Source organism: Vigna unguiculata, chromosome 11 (genome assembly GCF_004118075.2).
Source record: "Vigna unguiculata cultivar IT97K-499-35 chromosome 11, ASM411807v1, whole genome shotgun sequence".
Classification (NCBI taxonomy): Eukaryota; Viridiplantae; Streptophyta; class Magnoliopsida; order Fabales; family Fabaceae; genus Vigna; species Vigna unguiculata.
The window spans coordinates 31,952,310-31,970,177 of record NC_040289.1 but is presented as its reverse complement, the minus strand read 5'-3'; the positions used below and the strand labels follow the sequence as shown (position 1 = coordinate 31,970,177).

General features: G+C 27.8%; 2 protein-coding genes across 2 annotated transcripts; one reads left to right on the top strand and one right to left on the bottom strand.

Annotated features, from left to right (window-relative positions):
* Positions 1 to 7,983: 7,983 nt before the first annotated feature.
* On the top strand, positions 7,984 to 8,877 carry LOC114170372. The gene is made up of 3 exons (XM_028055847.1): positions 7,984 to 8,114; positions 8,244 to 8,532; positions 8,659 to 8,877. The coding sequence occupies exons 1-3, from the start codon at positions 7,984 to 7,986 to the stop codon at positions 8,875 to 8,877; spliced, it is 639 nt and encodes a 212-aa protein (XP_027911648.1).
* Positions 8,878 to 14,813: 5,936 nt separating this feature from the next.
* On the bottom strand, positions 14,814 to 17,649 carry LOC114168199 (isocitrate lyase 2). The gene is made up of 3 exons (XM_028052937.1): positions 17,548 to 17,649; positions 15,458 to 17,060; positions 14,814 to 15,204 (listed from the first exon to the last, which is right to left on the bottom strand). The coding sequence occupies exons 1-3, from the start codon at positions 17,575 to 17,577 to the stop codon at positions 15,110 to 15,112; spliced, it is 1,728 nt and encodes a 575-aa protein (XP_027908738.1). The 5' UTR covers positions 17,578 to 17,649; the 3' UTR covers positions 14,814 to 15,109.
* Positions 17,650 to 17,868: the final 219 nt, after the last annotated feature.

Here is a 17,868-nt window from a genome sequence, read left to right as displayed (position 1 = left end):
CTTCAACTAAATACTCAAATTATTTTATTTTTTACATTTTTACCTTTATAAATTTTTACACTTGTAAAAAATAAAATAATTTAAATATTTAGGTGTAGTGATTTGATGTATAAATTCAAAACAATAATTTTAATCTGTATATATAAGTTATAATTAAACTTATTTACTAATTTGGTCTCAAATTTGAAAGGATAAAATTGGATCGTTTTAAAGAATTAGGGTACTTAATTGAACAAAATTTTTTAATAAAGGACTAGATTAAAAACAAGTTTTACCACTGTCACGTGTCATGACTGTAAACTGTCACGTGGCATGACAGTACCCTAACACTTGGCAGATTATAATTTAAAAAAAAATTAAAAAAATTAAAAAATTTAACGGCTTGACACGTGTCCTGTATGAACACGGTGTTAGCTTCATCTTAGCAGAAAGGGCCAAATTGAACCAACTAAAAATATGAGTAACAAAATAAACTAAACCAAAAAATTAGGAGAACAAATAAGTAATTATACCTAATAATAATAATATAAAAATAAAATGATAGATATCATGAAAATTATGTTATATTATTGTAAATGTTATTATTAAAGTAATGGAATAGTAAATCTAAGTGATACGATAATAATTACAGTAGTAAATATAATAAATAAAATTGATATCACAGTATATATGATGTAGTTAATTGATGTTATGTTACGAAATAATTATAATAGTATTTTTATTATTTCAATTTTTTTGAATAATAATATAATTGCTATTATATTTATTTAACCATTAAAATTACTAATAATAATATTAATATAAATTATAAATTATAAAAACTATAAAAGATTAAAAATGTTTTTTGCAAAATTATTTATATAATAACATTTTTTTATAATAAAAAAAACACTTCTAATAATAACTTCATTATGAATAGTAATAATAACGATACCAATAATAACAAACTAATGACATTAATATTGTTTATGCTATAAATATTAATGTCAATGTTAATACTAAAACTAATGTTAACAATAATAATCTATGGTTACATATAAATATATACATCAAGACAAAACAAATAAAAAAGACAAGTAATTGAAATAAGATCTAGTAAATAAAATTAATATGTGTGTCTAACTATAATAATAATAATAATACTATTATAATAATATTTTATAGTGATAAAAAATAATAATAATACAACAACTACATATATATATATATATATATATATAAAGAGATATACATTTTTTGTCCTCTTTTGTTTTTACAATTTTATCCTTTTAATTATTTTTTTAATTTAAATAATTGTTCATAATAAAAAAGTTATTTGTAAGTTTTATCACTTTACTAATTTTAGTATCAATTTTTTTTCATTCAAATAATTACATAGATATAAAGATAAAAGGAATAACAAAACAAATAAAAAGTACAAGTAATTGAGATATGATTTCGTAGTAAACAAGTAAAATGTTTATCAACTATAATAATAATAATAATAATAATAATAATAATAATAATAATGATGATGATGATGATAATAATAATAATAATACCACTATAATAATATCGCAAAGTGATACAAAGAATAATATTATAACTGCATATATAAAGAGATAGATATCTTTGGTGTTCTTTTTTACTTTTTTCAATTTTTAGAATTAAAATAATTGTTCAAATATAAAAATAAATGAATAAAAAAACAAATAAAAAGGTCAAGTAGTTAAATAAAAGTAAAATGTGCATCTAACCATAATAATAAAAACAACAACAATGATGATGATAATAATAATAATAATAATAATAATAATAATAATAATAATAATAATAATAATAATAATAACTATTATAATGATTATAATTCTTATTAATAATAATAGTTGATACTAATAATAATTATTAATAATATTATTATTATAAATATTATTTGTAGGGATAATGATAAAATTATAAGCAATATTAATATTATTAAAATAATAATAAATAATAATAAATAACATTATTATTTATAATATTTTTATAACTATTATAATTTATAATAATTAATAATAATATTATTATAAATATTATTTGTAGTGACAGTACTTAAATTATTAATAATTATTATATTATTATTTTAATTATCATTTCATAATTATTATCATTTCAAAAATATTATATTATTAACAACTATAATTATTATTATTTTTATTATATTAATAATAATAATTATTATTATTATTATTGTTATAAATATTATTGTTATTACTATTATCATTAATATTATAAACTATAATTATTTATTTTTATATTATTATTATTATTATCAAATATAACTATAATAATTTTATTATTATCAACATAATTATTATGATCATTAAGTATTAGCTATCATTACTCGTATAGTACCCAGTTTGGGGCTAGTGTGTCAAATAGGTAACCAGTTTAAAAAAAGTGTCAATTGCAATGACATTTGATAGTAATACTGACACGTGACACTGACAATGTCACGTGTCACACACAGGGAATTGACAGGTGACGTTTTTTTTTTCAAATTTTTTTTTAAAAAATTTAAAAAATTTTAAAAAAATCAAAAAAACCACAGACTGACACGTGACATGTTGACTAACGACGTTAGTCAACTCTGTCTAAAAGGAAACACTTTTCCAAAAGTTGGGATGCAATTGACACATTTTTTAAACCGGATACCTATTTGACACACTAGCCCCAAATTGGGTACTATACGAGTAATTATCCTAAGTATTATTATCAATATTATTAACTACAATAATACTTATAAAATATTATAAATAATAATATTACTTATTATTATTATTATAACAATAACAATATAATAATTATTAATAATTTTACTACTATCGCTATAAATAACATTTATAATAATAACATTATTAATAATTACAAATAAAATATTACTTATGATTATTATTATAATAATAATATTGCTTATAACTTTACTACTATTACTACTAATAATATTCATAATAATAATAATATTATTAATAATTACAATTAAAAATACTTGTAAAAATATTTAAAATAATAATATTATTTATTATTATTATTATAATACTACTAATATTGCTTATAATTTTACAACTATTACTACTAATATAATTTATAATAAAAATATTAATAATAATTACAAATAATAACACTTACAAAAAAATTATAAATAATAATATTACTTGTAATTAATATTATAGTTGAAATCATAAATAAATAAAAAAATAAAATCAAATTGATTTTCGTAAAATTTGAAATCATAAAAATACTAATATTGCATATAATTTTACTACTATTACTACTAATAAAATTTATAATAATAATATTAATAATAACTACAGATAATAATACTTATAAAAATATTAAAAATAATAATATTACTTATTATTATTGTAATAATACTTGCTTATAATTTTACTACTATTACTACAAATAATATTTATAATTATAAAAAAATCACAACTAATAATATTACTTATTATATTGTAATAATACTAATATTACTTATAATTTTACTACTATTATTACTAATAGAATTTATAATAATAATATTATTAATAACTAAAAATAATAATACATATAAAAATATTAAAAATAATAATATTATTTATTATTATTATTATTGTAATAATACTAATATTGCTTATAATTTTACTACTATTACTACTACTAATATTTATAATTATAAAAATATTACAACTAATAATATTACTTATTATTATTGTAATAACACCAATCTTGCATATAATTTTACTACTATTACTACTACTAATATTTGTAATAATAATATTATTAATAATTAAAAATACTAACACTTATAAAAATATTACAAATAATAATATTACTTGAAATTAATATTAGTTGATCATAAATAAATGAAAAAATAAAATCAAATTGACTTTCGTAGGATTTGAGCTCGGTCCTTCTATACCAGAGTTTTAAAATGACGATAAAACTAATTTTTGTGCCACTTATCAATAAAAGAAAATGGATAATATAGTAATTTTGGTAGTATCTTCTTTTCTTAATATGTAATAGATAATAGCTTCTTTTCTTAATATATAATATACTTGGGGTGAAATTGTGGGTTTGGTCTAGTGGGCCGACGCACAGGTTAGCCAAAAATTCGTAGGCCGGGCTGAGATATTGAACTTACTTGTCCGCAAAAGCTTGGCCCGCATAGTGCGCAGTCCGCGTAGATTATCCCATTGGCTCACATTAAAAAAAAAAACTTGCACTTGTGTATATCAGTTACTTACCTTTTGGACTTCTACATAACGTCGTTCCAAATTTTTGTATGATTGAAAAAGACAAGTATTATGTATTTTTGAATGTGCTAAAATTTGAAGAACACATCGTGTATGTCAAAGTACGAATATGAATATGATGAAAATATTGAATTATCAATTTATCATCTAACTCTTAAAAGTATTTGTTTAATTTTGTGAACATGTTAAAATTTATCAATTTGTTAAATATTGAAAGCTTTATCATATTTCTTTTTTACATAAAAGACAGGCTACCCCACTAGCCCGCACTTATGCCAGACTTTTCAACCCACATTGAAAATGCGGACCAAGTGCGAATCAGACCTAAACAAGCCAGGCTAATCCGCATTATCACCCTAGTAAAAACCATTTAAGAGCATTTTTTTTTTAAATTCTGCCCTACTGGAGTACAACAAATACATAAGATGAACAAAATTATAAAATTAGATTATATTTCATACAATATCAAATAAAAGAAATACTTGCTTAAAGTCATACATGGGGTGAGAAGGAGTTTTTTTTTTTATAATATTTTTATTTGATTAACTTTTGTATAATGTGATATTCAAGCATAATTTTCGAATTAAGTAATGACTATAGTTTTATTTTATCCATTTTATATAATTTGTTTTCTTAAAATATAGTTTAAGAACAATATAGTTATAAATTGACAACTAAGCAAGCATAATAATATTGAAACTTAAAGTTGAATTGAATTCTAACCGTGGGCTTTTAGTAAATTTAGTTATTTTACTAAAATATAATTCTCATCCAATACGTAAAATTGTAAAAGTAATTTTACAATCAAAATCTACAGTGTGAGTATATTCCAAAATACAAATTATATATATATATATATATATATATATATATATATATTTCTCACGTACATATATTAATCTTTTCAAAGACAATACAAAGACATAAGTATATAAATGTATAATAATAACTAAGGTTTCCTTCACTTTCATAACCATTGAAAGCATGTGTACTTAATTTCGATAGGTGTGAAAGGAGTTTGGCTCCACCAAATTTTTGTACGCGCGCGCGCGCAAACACACATATATATATATATATATATATATATATATATATATATATATATATATAAATTAACATATACATAAAATATTTTTATTTTATTTTATTATATTCTTATATTTGATAAACATTTAGCTAGCCATTGTGAGCTAACCATTTAGCTAAACATATAATTAAAAAATATTTTCTTTTCTTTTTTATTATTTTGTATTTCCTTTTACTAATTTTTGTTTTGTTTACTTTCTTTCATCCAAGTCTACAATAATGAGGAATGAGATCCCCAATTTTGTGTAAGAAGAAATTAAATCCTTATTGAGGTATGAGAAAGGATGATATTCTAGAAGTCATTATCATATTTTTTATTAAATCATGTTAGGAAATTGTGTTGATTACAACTAAAATATGATGGTTGAATTTGTAGATATTATCACCATTGTTTTTAGTAGCCTACTCTTAGTTTGTTATTTATACGATAACATGTTTAATTTTACTTAGTATATAAACATGTCTTTATGCGTGTCAAGGAGTTGAACTTCAAATACACTAGAAATTTAACAAAGGAGTTAAACTTGAAATACAATAGAGATATATATTATTTAATTTTATTTTTATTTTTTGCTTTTTAAGTGTTTTTTAATTATCTTTGTTAAACTTAAATAATATTTTTTCTTTCTTGAAAGTTCTCATGATTTTAAAAAGGGTTTAGGGTTGAGAAATATGTAACTCTATTATCCGAAAATAAGATAGTCGATTTAAATACATAAACATAAAACAAAATTAGTTAATAGAAATGAATTATGTCTCTAAATTAACAAATCAAGCATAACCAATGATTAAGGGTTTTAGATTATGTTAATCCATAACCAATCACATTCTACACGTCATAGTATTTTTGTGGATACACCACCATTCATTCCTTACTTGGGCATGTGAAACTACTAATTCTATATAGAAGATGAAGACATGTTTAATATTATTCTGAGATTCTTTTAAGTATGCATGGCACATGAAGTGTTTACGTAGTTCCCAGCATTATGTGGCCACCTCTAAGTTGCGTTTTCTCCATAATCAAGTAAGTGGTATCTGTCTGAATCACGTACAGGGTAGGCAAAAATTTAATATTGTTTCCTGCAGTGGGATATGGAAATAAAAGCTTCATTTTTAATAATAAAATAATAAAATTAAATTAATTACATAAAAGAGACGCTAATCCAATGGTTCGGGTTTATAAAACTCAGTTGTTAATCTTATGACTCACTAATATATCATCTTAGAAAAACTAAAACTAAAACTATTTACTTAAAATAAGCAAAATTATTAATGCATAGAAGAAACGATAATTGATGTTCCCTCATTAATATATGTATAGAAAGACATAATTAAGGCTGCATGGCTCAAATAAATGAATGGTTTTTCATTTATAGGCTATTGAGCTTTGGCATTCAACTCAAGGCTCCATTGTACTTGAAGGCTCTTGCCACCTTATATCATTTATGAATGACAACGAATCCGATAGGTACAGAAAACTTTACAAACATGCAAGAACCCGTTTTGACATTTTTAGAGTTATTTTTATTTTTAAGTGTTGATAATAGAATTTAAATTTAATAAATGTACATAAAGAGGTTGAGAATACCTTGACATAAGGAAGGATGAAGAAGTCTCACCTTACCTCAAAGACTCTATACAAATTTATTGATTTGTATTACAACAACAACATAATATTGAGGTTTACTATGATGCCTCTCATCAGGGATTGAGTTGTGTGTTGATGCAAGACCGGAAGGTGGTGGCTTATGCTTCGAGGCAACTTAAGGTTCATGAGAAGAATTATCTCACTCATGATCTAGAGTTGGTAGCGGTGGTGTTTGCCTTGAAAATCTGGAGGCACTATCTGTAGTATGGTGCACAATTTCGCGTGTTCAGTGATCACAATAGTCTCAAGTATCTGTTTGATTAGAAGAAGTTGAACATGAGACAAGGAAGATGAATAGAGTTCTTGAAGGATTATGACTTCAAACTTCTATATCACCCGGGAAAAGCAAATGTGGTAGCAGATGCTTTGAGTAGAAAGACAGTGCATGTGGCACACCTCATGATCAAGGAGTTGGAGTTGCTAGAAAGGTTCAAAGATATGAGGCTGCAAGTTGAGTTGGAACCAGAGTTCATTAGATGTAACACCCTAACTAGATCTAGTGACTTTTTGAGCTTAATCAAGGAAAGGTAGTCGGTGGATGCTAGTTTGCAAAAGGTGAAGGAGTTGTCTGGATCAAATCAAGTAAGGGAGTTTGTTTTGGGTGAAGATGGTGTTTTGAGGTTCAGAGGTAAAGTTTGTGTACCGGATGATACTAAGGTGAAAAGGTTGATCCTTGAGGAAGGGCATAAGAGTCGTCTTAACTTGCATCCTGACATGACTAAGATGTATCAAGACCTCAAGGAAACCTTCTGGTGGCAGGATATGAAGAAGGATGTTGCACAGTTTGTATCCACTTGTTTGACTTGTCAAAAAGTGATGGATGAACATCAGAGACCCGGTGGGACGCTACAGCCTTTGGATATACCAGTGTGGAAGTGGGATAACATAGCTATGGACTTTGTTACCCATTTGCCATGAACCTTGAGAGGTCATGATGCAATCTGGGTTGTAGTCGACCAGTTGACTAAGAGTGCTCACTTCTTAGCGATGAATCTGAGGATGTCTATGGCCAAGTTGGCTCAGTTGTATATTGAGGAGATAGTGAGATTGCATAGGATACCCGGTAACATTGTGTCTGACAGAGACTCGCGGTCCACTTCTAGGTTCTGGCAGACACTGTAGGATGCTTTGGGAAGCAAGTTGAGGATGAGTTCTGCCTATCATGCTCAAACAGATGGGCAGTCAAAAAGAGTGATCCAATCTCTAGAAGATTTGTTAAGAACTTGTGTCTTAGATCATCTTGGCAGTTGGAATGAAGTGCTACCGTTGGTAGAGTTTACCTACAACAATAGTTACCAGGCAAGTATTGGGATGACGCCTTATGAAGCTTTGTATGGGAGGAGATGTAGAACTCCCTTGTGTTGGTATCAAGATGGTGAATCAATGCTAGTTGGGCCGAAGTTGTTAAGACAGACCACAAAGAAGGTGCAATTCGTGAAAGATAGGTTGCAGGCATCTCAAAGTAGGCAGAAAGCATATGCAGATCGGAGGAGGAGGCCCTTGGAGTTCGTGACTGGGGATCATGTGTTCTTGAGGGTGACCCGAACCAGTGGTGTGTGAAGGGTCATCCGCTCAAGGAAGCTTTCTCCTAAGTTCCTTGGTCTGTACCAAATCTTGAAAAGAATTGGGCCTGTAACTTATGAGATTGCTTTACCTCCTCAGTTGGCTAATCTTCCTTCGGTGTTCCATGTCTCCCAGTTGAGGAAATATGTGTTTGACCCATCTCATGTGTTGGAAGCTGAGGATGTGCATTTTAGGAAGGATCTCACAGTGGAGGTACAACTAGTGGGCTTAAAGGATCGTCGAGTTAAAGAGCTCAAGGGAAGGACCATCACTCTTGTCAAGGTCATTTGGGACCGGAGGACAGGTTACTCTACTTGAGAGCTAGAGGAGGATATGAGGAAGTCATATCCACATTTGTTTTCTAGTAAGTCTTAATTTTTGAGGTCAAAAATTTTTATTGTTGGAGAGATTCTCAGACCCATTTTCTTTTTATTTATGCTCTAATAAGGTTTGGGCCTGGCTTAGTTATTCTGTCTCATTTTCAAGAAACAACTCCCTTACTCCCTCTATTTTTCTCCAACAGAGCTCTGCTAGGGTTTGAGCAAGTTTTCCCTACGAACTAGTCACAAGTTCTCTCCAAGTAAGTAATCTCTCAGCCTCTATTCCTTTTCGTTTTTATCTCTAAGCTTTGGTTTCAACCTTAATCCCTTTCTTGGTCTCATTTTCGTTCCCCTATGCTCCTATTTTCCAGCTTCTTAAGTTGTTCTGGATACTGGTGCTCCTTCGCTAAGAGTCTCTCTCGTAGCTTTCAGTCTAAAAGGTAAGGGAAGCTATAACTCCTTTTTCTTTGAAATACAATGTACTTATTTTTGTTATGAAATGTGCTAAGTATGTTTGATTGATGTGGAGCTACTCTTTTTTTACACTACACACTTTTCGTAAAATGAAGGTTCCTACTTCGTTAACCGTTGGATCGAGCTGACATTTTAGCAGCTGATCCTTAACACATAGTTCTTGACTTTGATTTGTCGGATCTTGAATCAGAGCTCTATAGTAAGAGCAGTTTTTATTGCAAGGTCATTGTAGTTTGGTTGTTGACAACACTGCACACTTTTCATAAAATGAAGGTTCCTACTTCGTTAACCGTTGGATCGAGCTGAAAGTTTAACAGATGATCCATAACACATATTTATTGACTTTGACCGGTCGGATCTTAAATCAGAGCTCTTTAGTGAGAGAAATTTTTATCGCAAGATCACTATAATTTGGTTGTTGACAACATTGACCTTTGTTGCTTGTTTGGTGCATAACTTTCTTTATAGTTATTCAATTAAGTTGATTCTTGTTCATTTGGTTCTTGATTCAATCATCTTTAATTTGAATATAAATACAAAATTTTTGGAGCTTTACATAAGCTGCAGTTTTATTTCTAAAATCCCAAATCGTTTGCATAATGTGTTGTTAAGTTGGATTGGTTAAAAATTATAAGAATTAGTTATTTTCCAAGAGAGAAATATGTTGTATGATTTTAATATGTGTCTTCAAATGCTTGTGTGAGAATATAGAAGATTCCATGGGGGAAATCCTATTTGATTTAATTAGTAGCGTGTTCATTGATGTAAGGAGTCAGTACTGGAGGTTTATCCTGATACTCTAATGCTCATTCAAGACTCATGTAGAGTGGAATGAGTCATCTGGTGAGAGGGGCATGAGGTCTTATCTTTAAGAACAACCTCAGGGTTCTTATGATGGTTAAATGGACTAACCTTGTGTGGTAAGGTGAAATTCATTGACAATGACTCTACAGGTAGTAGAGGCCACCAGTAGTGCAAAAACCACCAAGAATCATACATGTCTAGATCCGGATAATTGAGTCTAGAGTGTCATTTTGTGTGATAGGTTAGTTGATATTACTTAGCTTGGTGTTATTGATGCGTTGTTCTACAATTCTTTTGAGTGTTATATATATATATATATATATATATATATATATATATATATATATATATATATGTATATAAGTGTATTTCTTTTTCTTTTTGCAATTAGCTTATCCTTTCTCTCTGTGTTTGTGTTCTCTGTTTGACTTTTCCTTTTTGCAATGATCACCAAATATTTGGTGTGAGCATATGTGGGAGCTCGCGGTGATCGTAGTGATGATGAAGATGCTGCAATTTAGTTATGTTCGTTGGATTTTGCTCTATGATGGAGCCCCTTTTTAAGTATTGTTATCTTGTAGTTTCATGCTCTGTAAGCAAATTTTCAATTTAAACTAATCTGTGTTTAAATTATGTTTATGACATGTGTTTTGTGCTATAGTCTTCCTGTTCAGTATTTTTGGATGACTGTAAAAGATTAATTCTGATATGCTTCTGCCTTGGCTCTATTTTATTATGATTATGCGACTTTTTATTTATTAGATTTATCTATTAAATGGAATGTCACAACACCTCTACCTAATAAGAAGACCAATATACTTCAAGGTAATCTCGGTCTAACAAAAATAATTGATGAGCATGTATTTAAATAAAATTATAAATAAATTTGTCTTTTTAAAATTTAGACTAATTAATTATCTTTTCATGATTATTTTTTATGGTTCAAAAGAAAGTCATGTATAAATTAAATTAGGTTGGTCATAATTTTGATTTGGATAAGTTTTTGTTTTAATAGTTGTATTTTTTTTTTCTCTGGGACTTTTGCTGCCTTTGTTGGCCTATATTAGTTAAAAAGAGGATATTTGCATCGAGTAAGTTAATGTTTTGATTTGTTTGTATTTTGAAAGTTCATTGAAAGATTTTTATATAATCTTACAGCTAGAAGATAGTAATTAACTTTTCTTAGACACTAAATTATATTTAGATAAGGAAACTAATTGGAATTATTATTTGAAACTGTGAGATTGGTATAGCTATATGTATTTTTGTATTGCGTTGGTGAGAATATAATATTAGAGTTTTTCCAATACTGTAGAGCCAAAATTGAAAATAAATGGATATAGATATGTATAAGTTAAAATAGTAAGTTTAGACATGTAAAACTCATTGGATATACACACATTCAAAAGCTATGATAATTATTGTTTAGAAAAAAATTTGTTTTTAAAATATTACACCGATCGTTTGACAATATTTATTGTTTAAATTATTATTTGAAAGTAAGAAAGATGTATAAAAACAATTCTCTCTTCGTGGAACTTGTCAAGACCTTGTTGGTCTAATACTTGTCTATATCTAATAGACCATTTTTCAGTAAAATTTTATGTTAACAAATACTAATACAAGACCTGCATACGCACGGTCGTGTTTTTTGTTTTTGTTTTTATTTTTAAACTAGATTTTATTGTTGTTATATATGAATAATGCAAATTAATTTGAATATTTATTATTATTAATTTAATTATGTATAATGATTAATTTATTATTTTAGTATAGAATTGATTTAATTAATTATATAAATTTATTTTAGTGAAAATGATTAAAAAAAGAGTAGTAATAATAAGATTAAGTAATAAATATTTAAATATAATATTAACACAATTGTTAAACGGAGCATTTATTATATTAATAAAAATTTTAGTTATAATATTACATTTTATTCTTATATAATTAATATAATTATTGTTATATTAATAATAATAATAATAATAAATTATACTAATAATAGTATTAATCATAATAATATTAATAATAATAATAATATTAAAAAATAATAGATAGATATGGATTTGTTTGTTTTAAATTATGAAAATGACACTAATTGATTAGTATTTTGTAGTAAAATAATATTGTTACATATGATTAAAATTTGTAATTATACTTTTGAGTTATATATTATATTAAAATAATTTGTCTATGCACAATTGTGTGGTTGTTATTAAAGTAAAATCTAGATATATTGTATAATATAGTCCTATACAAAATAAATATAACATGAAATTGATGTTAAATTTTTTAAATAAAACATATGTTGATATAAATATATGTATATTATATTAAAATCAAATGCGTATATGCACAAGTAATTGTTAAGGTAAAATGTAAGTATATTGTGTAATATGGTCTCTTATAAAATAAATAAATAAATAAATAAATATATATATATATATAATATGAGATTGATGTTAAAATATTTAAATAGAAATACATGTTGATATAAACACATGTATATTATATTAAAATAAAATACATATCCACATGATAAAGAAAATGTAGACATACTGTATAATATAATATGATCTCCTATAAATTAAATATAATATAAAATTAATGTTAATTTTTTAAACAGAAACACAGATAAATATAAACTGCATGTTATATTAAAATTCGGTTTTGAAGTCCAATTTAGTAACTTACTGGATTAAAAAATTCGAAATCCATATAAAGGACTCATAGGATTTCAAAATTCAATTAAGCAACCCACCAAATTTCCAAAATCCGGTTAAACACTTTCCAGATTTCAAAACCCAGTTAATATATTTATTTAAATAGTTTTCAAATTTAAAATTTAGTAAACATTTTAATTAGTTTAATTTTTTTAAAATATTTATTTAAATTAAAATTAAAAAATATATTTCATTTGTGTCTATTTTAATTTATAAAAACTTAAATAAATTTAACTAAATATTTTAATTAATATGATTTAATATTTTAATATAATTTAATGTATGTTAACAAATTTCAAAATACAGTGAACATATTTTTTTAAAATATTTTTAAATTAAAAACTTAATTAATATTTTAATTAATATAATTTTCTTTCAAACATTTGTTTAAATTAAGATAAAAATAAAATATATTTTAATTGTGTTAAATTTAATTCAATAAATATTTAAATAAGATTTATTAAATATTTTAATTTGTATAATTTAAAATTTTAATAAACTTAATAATCATTTTAATTAATATAGTTTTATTTTGATTATTTATTTGAATTAATATAAATTAAAATACATTTTATTTGTTTCAATTTTAATTTCATAAAAATTTAATTAATATAATTTTAAATTTTAATATATGTTAAAGGAATGTCTGGTTAACATAGTTTTTTTAAAATATATTTAAATTTAAAACTTAATAGTTTTTTTAATTAATATGTTAATTAAAAATAAATAAAAATGAAACAAGTAACTTCAAAAAACAAAACATTGAAAAAAAAAAACTAAAAGGAGGAACTATAAACAAAAATGAAAATACGTACATATATTGGATTTCAAAATTTAATAATTACTTAGATTTCGAAATCCAGGAAATATAATTAATTGGATTTCGAAATCTGATAAATTCTGTAATTGAATTTTGAAACCGATAAATTTTTTAATAAAATTTTGAAATTCAATGAATTTCTTAACTATATTCCGAAATTCGATAAATCTTTTACCTGGATTTCTAAATGTAGTACATTCAAAATAATCGCAATAATCACTTAGGCATATATTTAGCATCACAGTAAAATTTTGGATACAGAAGAAAAGTTGGAAAAGTTAGAGGTGTAGGAAGAAACCCACATATTTTTTTCATCTCTAATCTCATCCAATTGTCATTTCTTCTACCTTACTAGATCTTCATATATAATTAGGTTAAATATATTTTTTAAATATATTTAGGTGACTTAAGTTTTAGTAAATTTTGGAATTAGTTCTTTTTTAAAATTTTATATTAATTTAGTCCTTCATTTTTAGAAATGTGTAAATTTAGTTCTTCTTACCAAATTTTGTTAAATTTATTTGATATTTTAAACGCATTTTATGATAATATTTCAGTTAATATTAAAACGAAAATATGTAAAACAGTGTAAACAGTTCATATACTATTATGAGACGTGTTTGAAACGTCATATAAACTTAACAATTTTTTTTATTAAAATAACTAAATTCACACATTTTTAAAAAAAACTAATTTCAAATTTCACTGAGAGACAAAAATATATTTTACCTTATATAATTTCATCACTTAAAAACCGATGATAAAGGCTATATCATTCCTGTCATCTTTGGAAAAGTTAAACAAAGCTCTTAATTATTTCATTACACGTGCATTTCATTTTTTTTTTAATCTTTTATAACACTTGTAATTTTTTTTTTCACATTACTATTAATCTTAGCTGAAACTGAACATTTTTATTTACATCTTTTCTCTAAATCACATTGCTTTTATTTAGAATATTAAAATTCAAAACTTGATTTAAAAATCCGAAAACAAATTCCATTTAGACAAGATGTTGTGTTGATAATCTTTGATTGTAATAAATGGAGCATTCTTTTAATTAAAAGTATATCTTAAAATTTCATAAAAAATAATGGTAATGCAAACGTATTATCGATAGAAACAAATTTTCTTTGTGCTCCTTGTCCACAAATCCATTCCAAATACACACTAAATAAATCATGTTCAACCGCAAGAGTAAAACAAAATACAAAACCCAAACAAATTTTCCTTGTTCTCTCTGCTCACCCAAGAGTCCGAACAAGTAAGAAACAGAAAAAAGTTATTCATCGAAAAATAGCAAAATATTGATTCAATGTTAAGAACATGTGTTCCAGTCCAACAGAAGAATCAGTGAATTTGCCCCAAATTCACCCTCAAAGGATAGTTAAGCAGAAGTAGCACTTTCACATTCTGGCCTTAGCAACCACAATAGTGCCTCCACCAATATCAACAGCTCCTGGCCTAGTCCATGATTCCTTAAACTGTTCTTCAGTTACTCCTACACAAACATCAAAAAGGGAAACATTAAATGATTAAAAATCTTTCTAATGACAGTCAAAAAATCATCAGTTTGTGTTAGACATTTCAAAATATACAAGTGAGTACAAATTTCACCTTACAAACTGATTTTGTGGAGTTGAATTAAGTTTGAAGTCCGATTCTTTAAGGAATACTAACAACTAAGATTGCAGATATAAAAAAGAAGGAAAAAAACATGATGTATTGTAAGTGTGTGACAATGTATGACTTGCCTTTTCCCATTGCAGCAGTTGAAGCCACACCTCCTTGGACAGTCTTGAGGTATCTGTCATAGTAGTTAGCACCAGCCCATTTCTGATGAGCAAGTGTGTCAACTCCATTGTTCCTCTCCTCTCTCTGAATCTTCTCAACATAAGCCAGCATGCCCCTCTTGGCAAAGTCTCTTGCAAATGTTGAAGTGATGAGTGCATTAGAATGCAGACCCCCAACTGTGATGAACTGCCACACATACCCCAACTTTGCAATCTTGGGAATGAACTCTCTCATTTCCTCATCACTCATGCCAGAAGCATCCCAATTGAAAGATGGAGACAGATTATACCCAAGCATCATCTCAGGGTGCTTTGATCTAACCCCCTCAGAAAACTCTCTGCACTCCCCCACATCAGGCCTTGCAGTTTCCATCCATATCACATCAGCATGTGGAGCAAAAGCCCAACCTCTCACAACTGATGCTGTTACACACTTTTTGAACCTGTAAAACCCTTCTCTTGTCCTAGGTAAATCCCAATCCCAAAACAACTTCCTCACTCCTAACCTCTCTGCAATTTCCCTACCTTCCTCATTGGAAATGCACCTTTCATAGCTTGAAAGGTGCATCCACTCATTCAACTTCCTTCTCTTCTCTTCCTCTCCAATCTCCTGTTTCTCTATTGCTTCCATAACTGCTTCTGACAGAGTCTTCAACTCTGCCTTTGACAGCCACTCATCCTCCAAAGCCTGAAGCTCTGCCCCACTTCTCCCACCAGCCATGCCTTTTGCCATAAGACCTGCCAGGCTTCTTCCTCTGAGGCTTGGGTTGGTCACACCCAAGATAAATTGGTGGTCCCTTGTGTCAATGTTAGATTGAATCAAATTAGCAGCTTCTGCATCAGTTCTAGCCACCAGCACAGTTTCCACCCCCATCACATCAAACTGAAGCCTTGCTGCCACCAGCCTATTGATGTGTTCACTGATGGCAACCAGAACTTTCCCTGCCATGTGCCCACACTTTTTGGTCACGGAAGACTGGTCCTCAATGTGGATCCCTGCAGCACCTCTCTCCACAAAGAGCTTGCAGAGCTTCACAGTTGCAGTGGTGCCACCAAAACCTGTGTCACCATCTGCTATGATTGGTCTCATGTAATCAACATAAGGGGTCCTTGCCCTCTCTTCCCTGCTCATGTTCATTCTCTCCTCTTTTTGTTTCCTGTCATGGTACTGCTGAGCGAAGAAGAGGTGCTCCACCTTGTTGGGGACTGTGTCGTAAGGGTAATCGGCGAGGTCAGGGCCTGGCTCGTTGGTGGTGGTGTGAGTGGCTGAACACTGCCATCCTGAGACGTAGATTGTGTCCAAGTGCTTCGCCATCTGAGTGACCTGAACAGGGTCGAGTGCACCGAACGTCCTTGAGGCTGTGCCGTTGGCTTGGTGGTTCTTCAGAATGCGCCATAGCTTTTTGGCCATCTCGCCTGAGCCATAGCTTTGTCTCAGGTTGCCTCTCAGGGACACCACGTCTCTCTCTGAGTATGGCCTTTTGGTTAGCTTGAACCTCTCAGAGTTCCACCATGCTTGCACCTCTGCCACTTCTGCTTCGAACCTCGCTTCTTCTTCCACTATCTGTTCATGTATAATTTGCATCAGCATTTACTCAAGTCTGCTGAGATAGCGAAACATGTATTGTATAAATTTTTTCAATTCACAATAAGTTTTCATAAGAATTATGTTGAAGTTGGTTTTATGACTGTGTTAACCCGTAAACTTTTAAATCTAATTCAACTCTGATAAAGTTTATATCTATTTATATTTATTTTTTAAATTGTATTTATTTCTGATCAATGTCAAATTTTCGACACAAATCTAAAATTGGTTCAACTCATAGATTGGTACTGTAAAAATGAAAAAAAGTAAACTTTAAATCTGACTCAATTTTACAAAATCGACTTATAAGATGATGTTTGTATTCACTTCATTTATATTATGACTTCGAATATACTAAAATAAAAGTTTTATTAGTTTGCATTAAACAAGATTTTGCACAGAAGTGAAGTTGAAGAAATGAGGAAAAACAAAACAGAGCAAAAGTGCAGGGAATTAACGAGCTTACGGATGAAGGCATAAAAAGTGATGAAGCCATGGTCAGAACTCTTTCTTTTCTTTTTTTGGTAAATGATATAACTTGAACAACTTTGAGAAGCTCGCGAAAAAGGTTCTCAATTTATACAGCAACAGGGTCACTATCTAGACGAAGTCCTTGAAAGAATGGTAACTTAGATGAGACTACGCAAAAGAGAAACAAACAAAAATCCAGAAATTTTATCTGATCATATCTAATGTCTTTTGTTATTCTCTTCCTTCGAAAATTCGAAAACGTAGCTCTTGAAAGCTGCATTTGCAAGCACTTATGGTGGTGCCACTTTGCTAACTC

What these genes read in the sequence shown, in the direction of transcription:
- LOC114170372 (XM_028055847.1), top strand. Translation starts at nt 7,984, where the DNA reads ATGAATCTGAGGATGTCTATGGCCAAGTTGGCTCAGTTGTATATTGAG. An exon ending in TCTAGGTTCTGGCAGACACT is followed by an intron (nt 8,115 to 8,243) that starts GTAGGATGCTTT and finishes TCATCTTGGCAG; the next exon opens with TTGGAATGAAGTGCTACCGT. An exon ending in GGGATCATGTGTTCTTGAGG is followed by an intron (nt 8,533 to 8,658) that starts GTGACCCGAACC and finishes TTACCTCCTCAG; the next exon opens with TTGGCTAATCTTCCTTCGGT.
- LOC114168199 (XM_028052937.1), bottom strand. Translation starts at nt 17,577, where the DNA reads ATGGCTTCATCACTTTTTATGCCTTCATCC. An exon ending in CACTTTTTATGCCTTCATCC is followed by an intron (nt 17,061 to 17,547) that starts GTAAGCTCGTTA and finishes ATACATGAACAG; the next exon opens with ATAGTGGAAGAAGAAGCGAG. An exon ending in AACTGCTGCAATGGGAAAAG is followed by an intron (nt 15,205 to 15,457) that starts GCAAGTCATACA and finishes ATGTTTGTGTAG; the next exon opens with GAGTAACTGAAGAACAGTTT.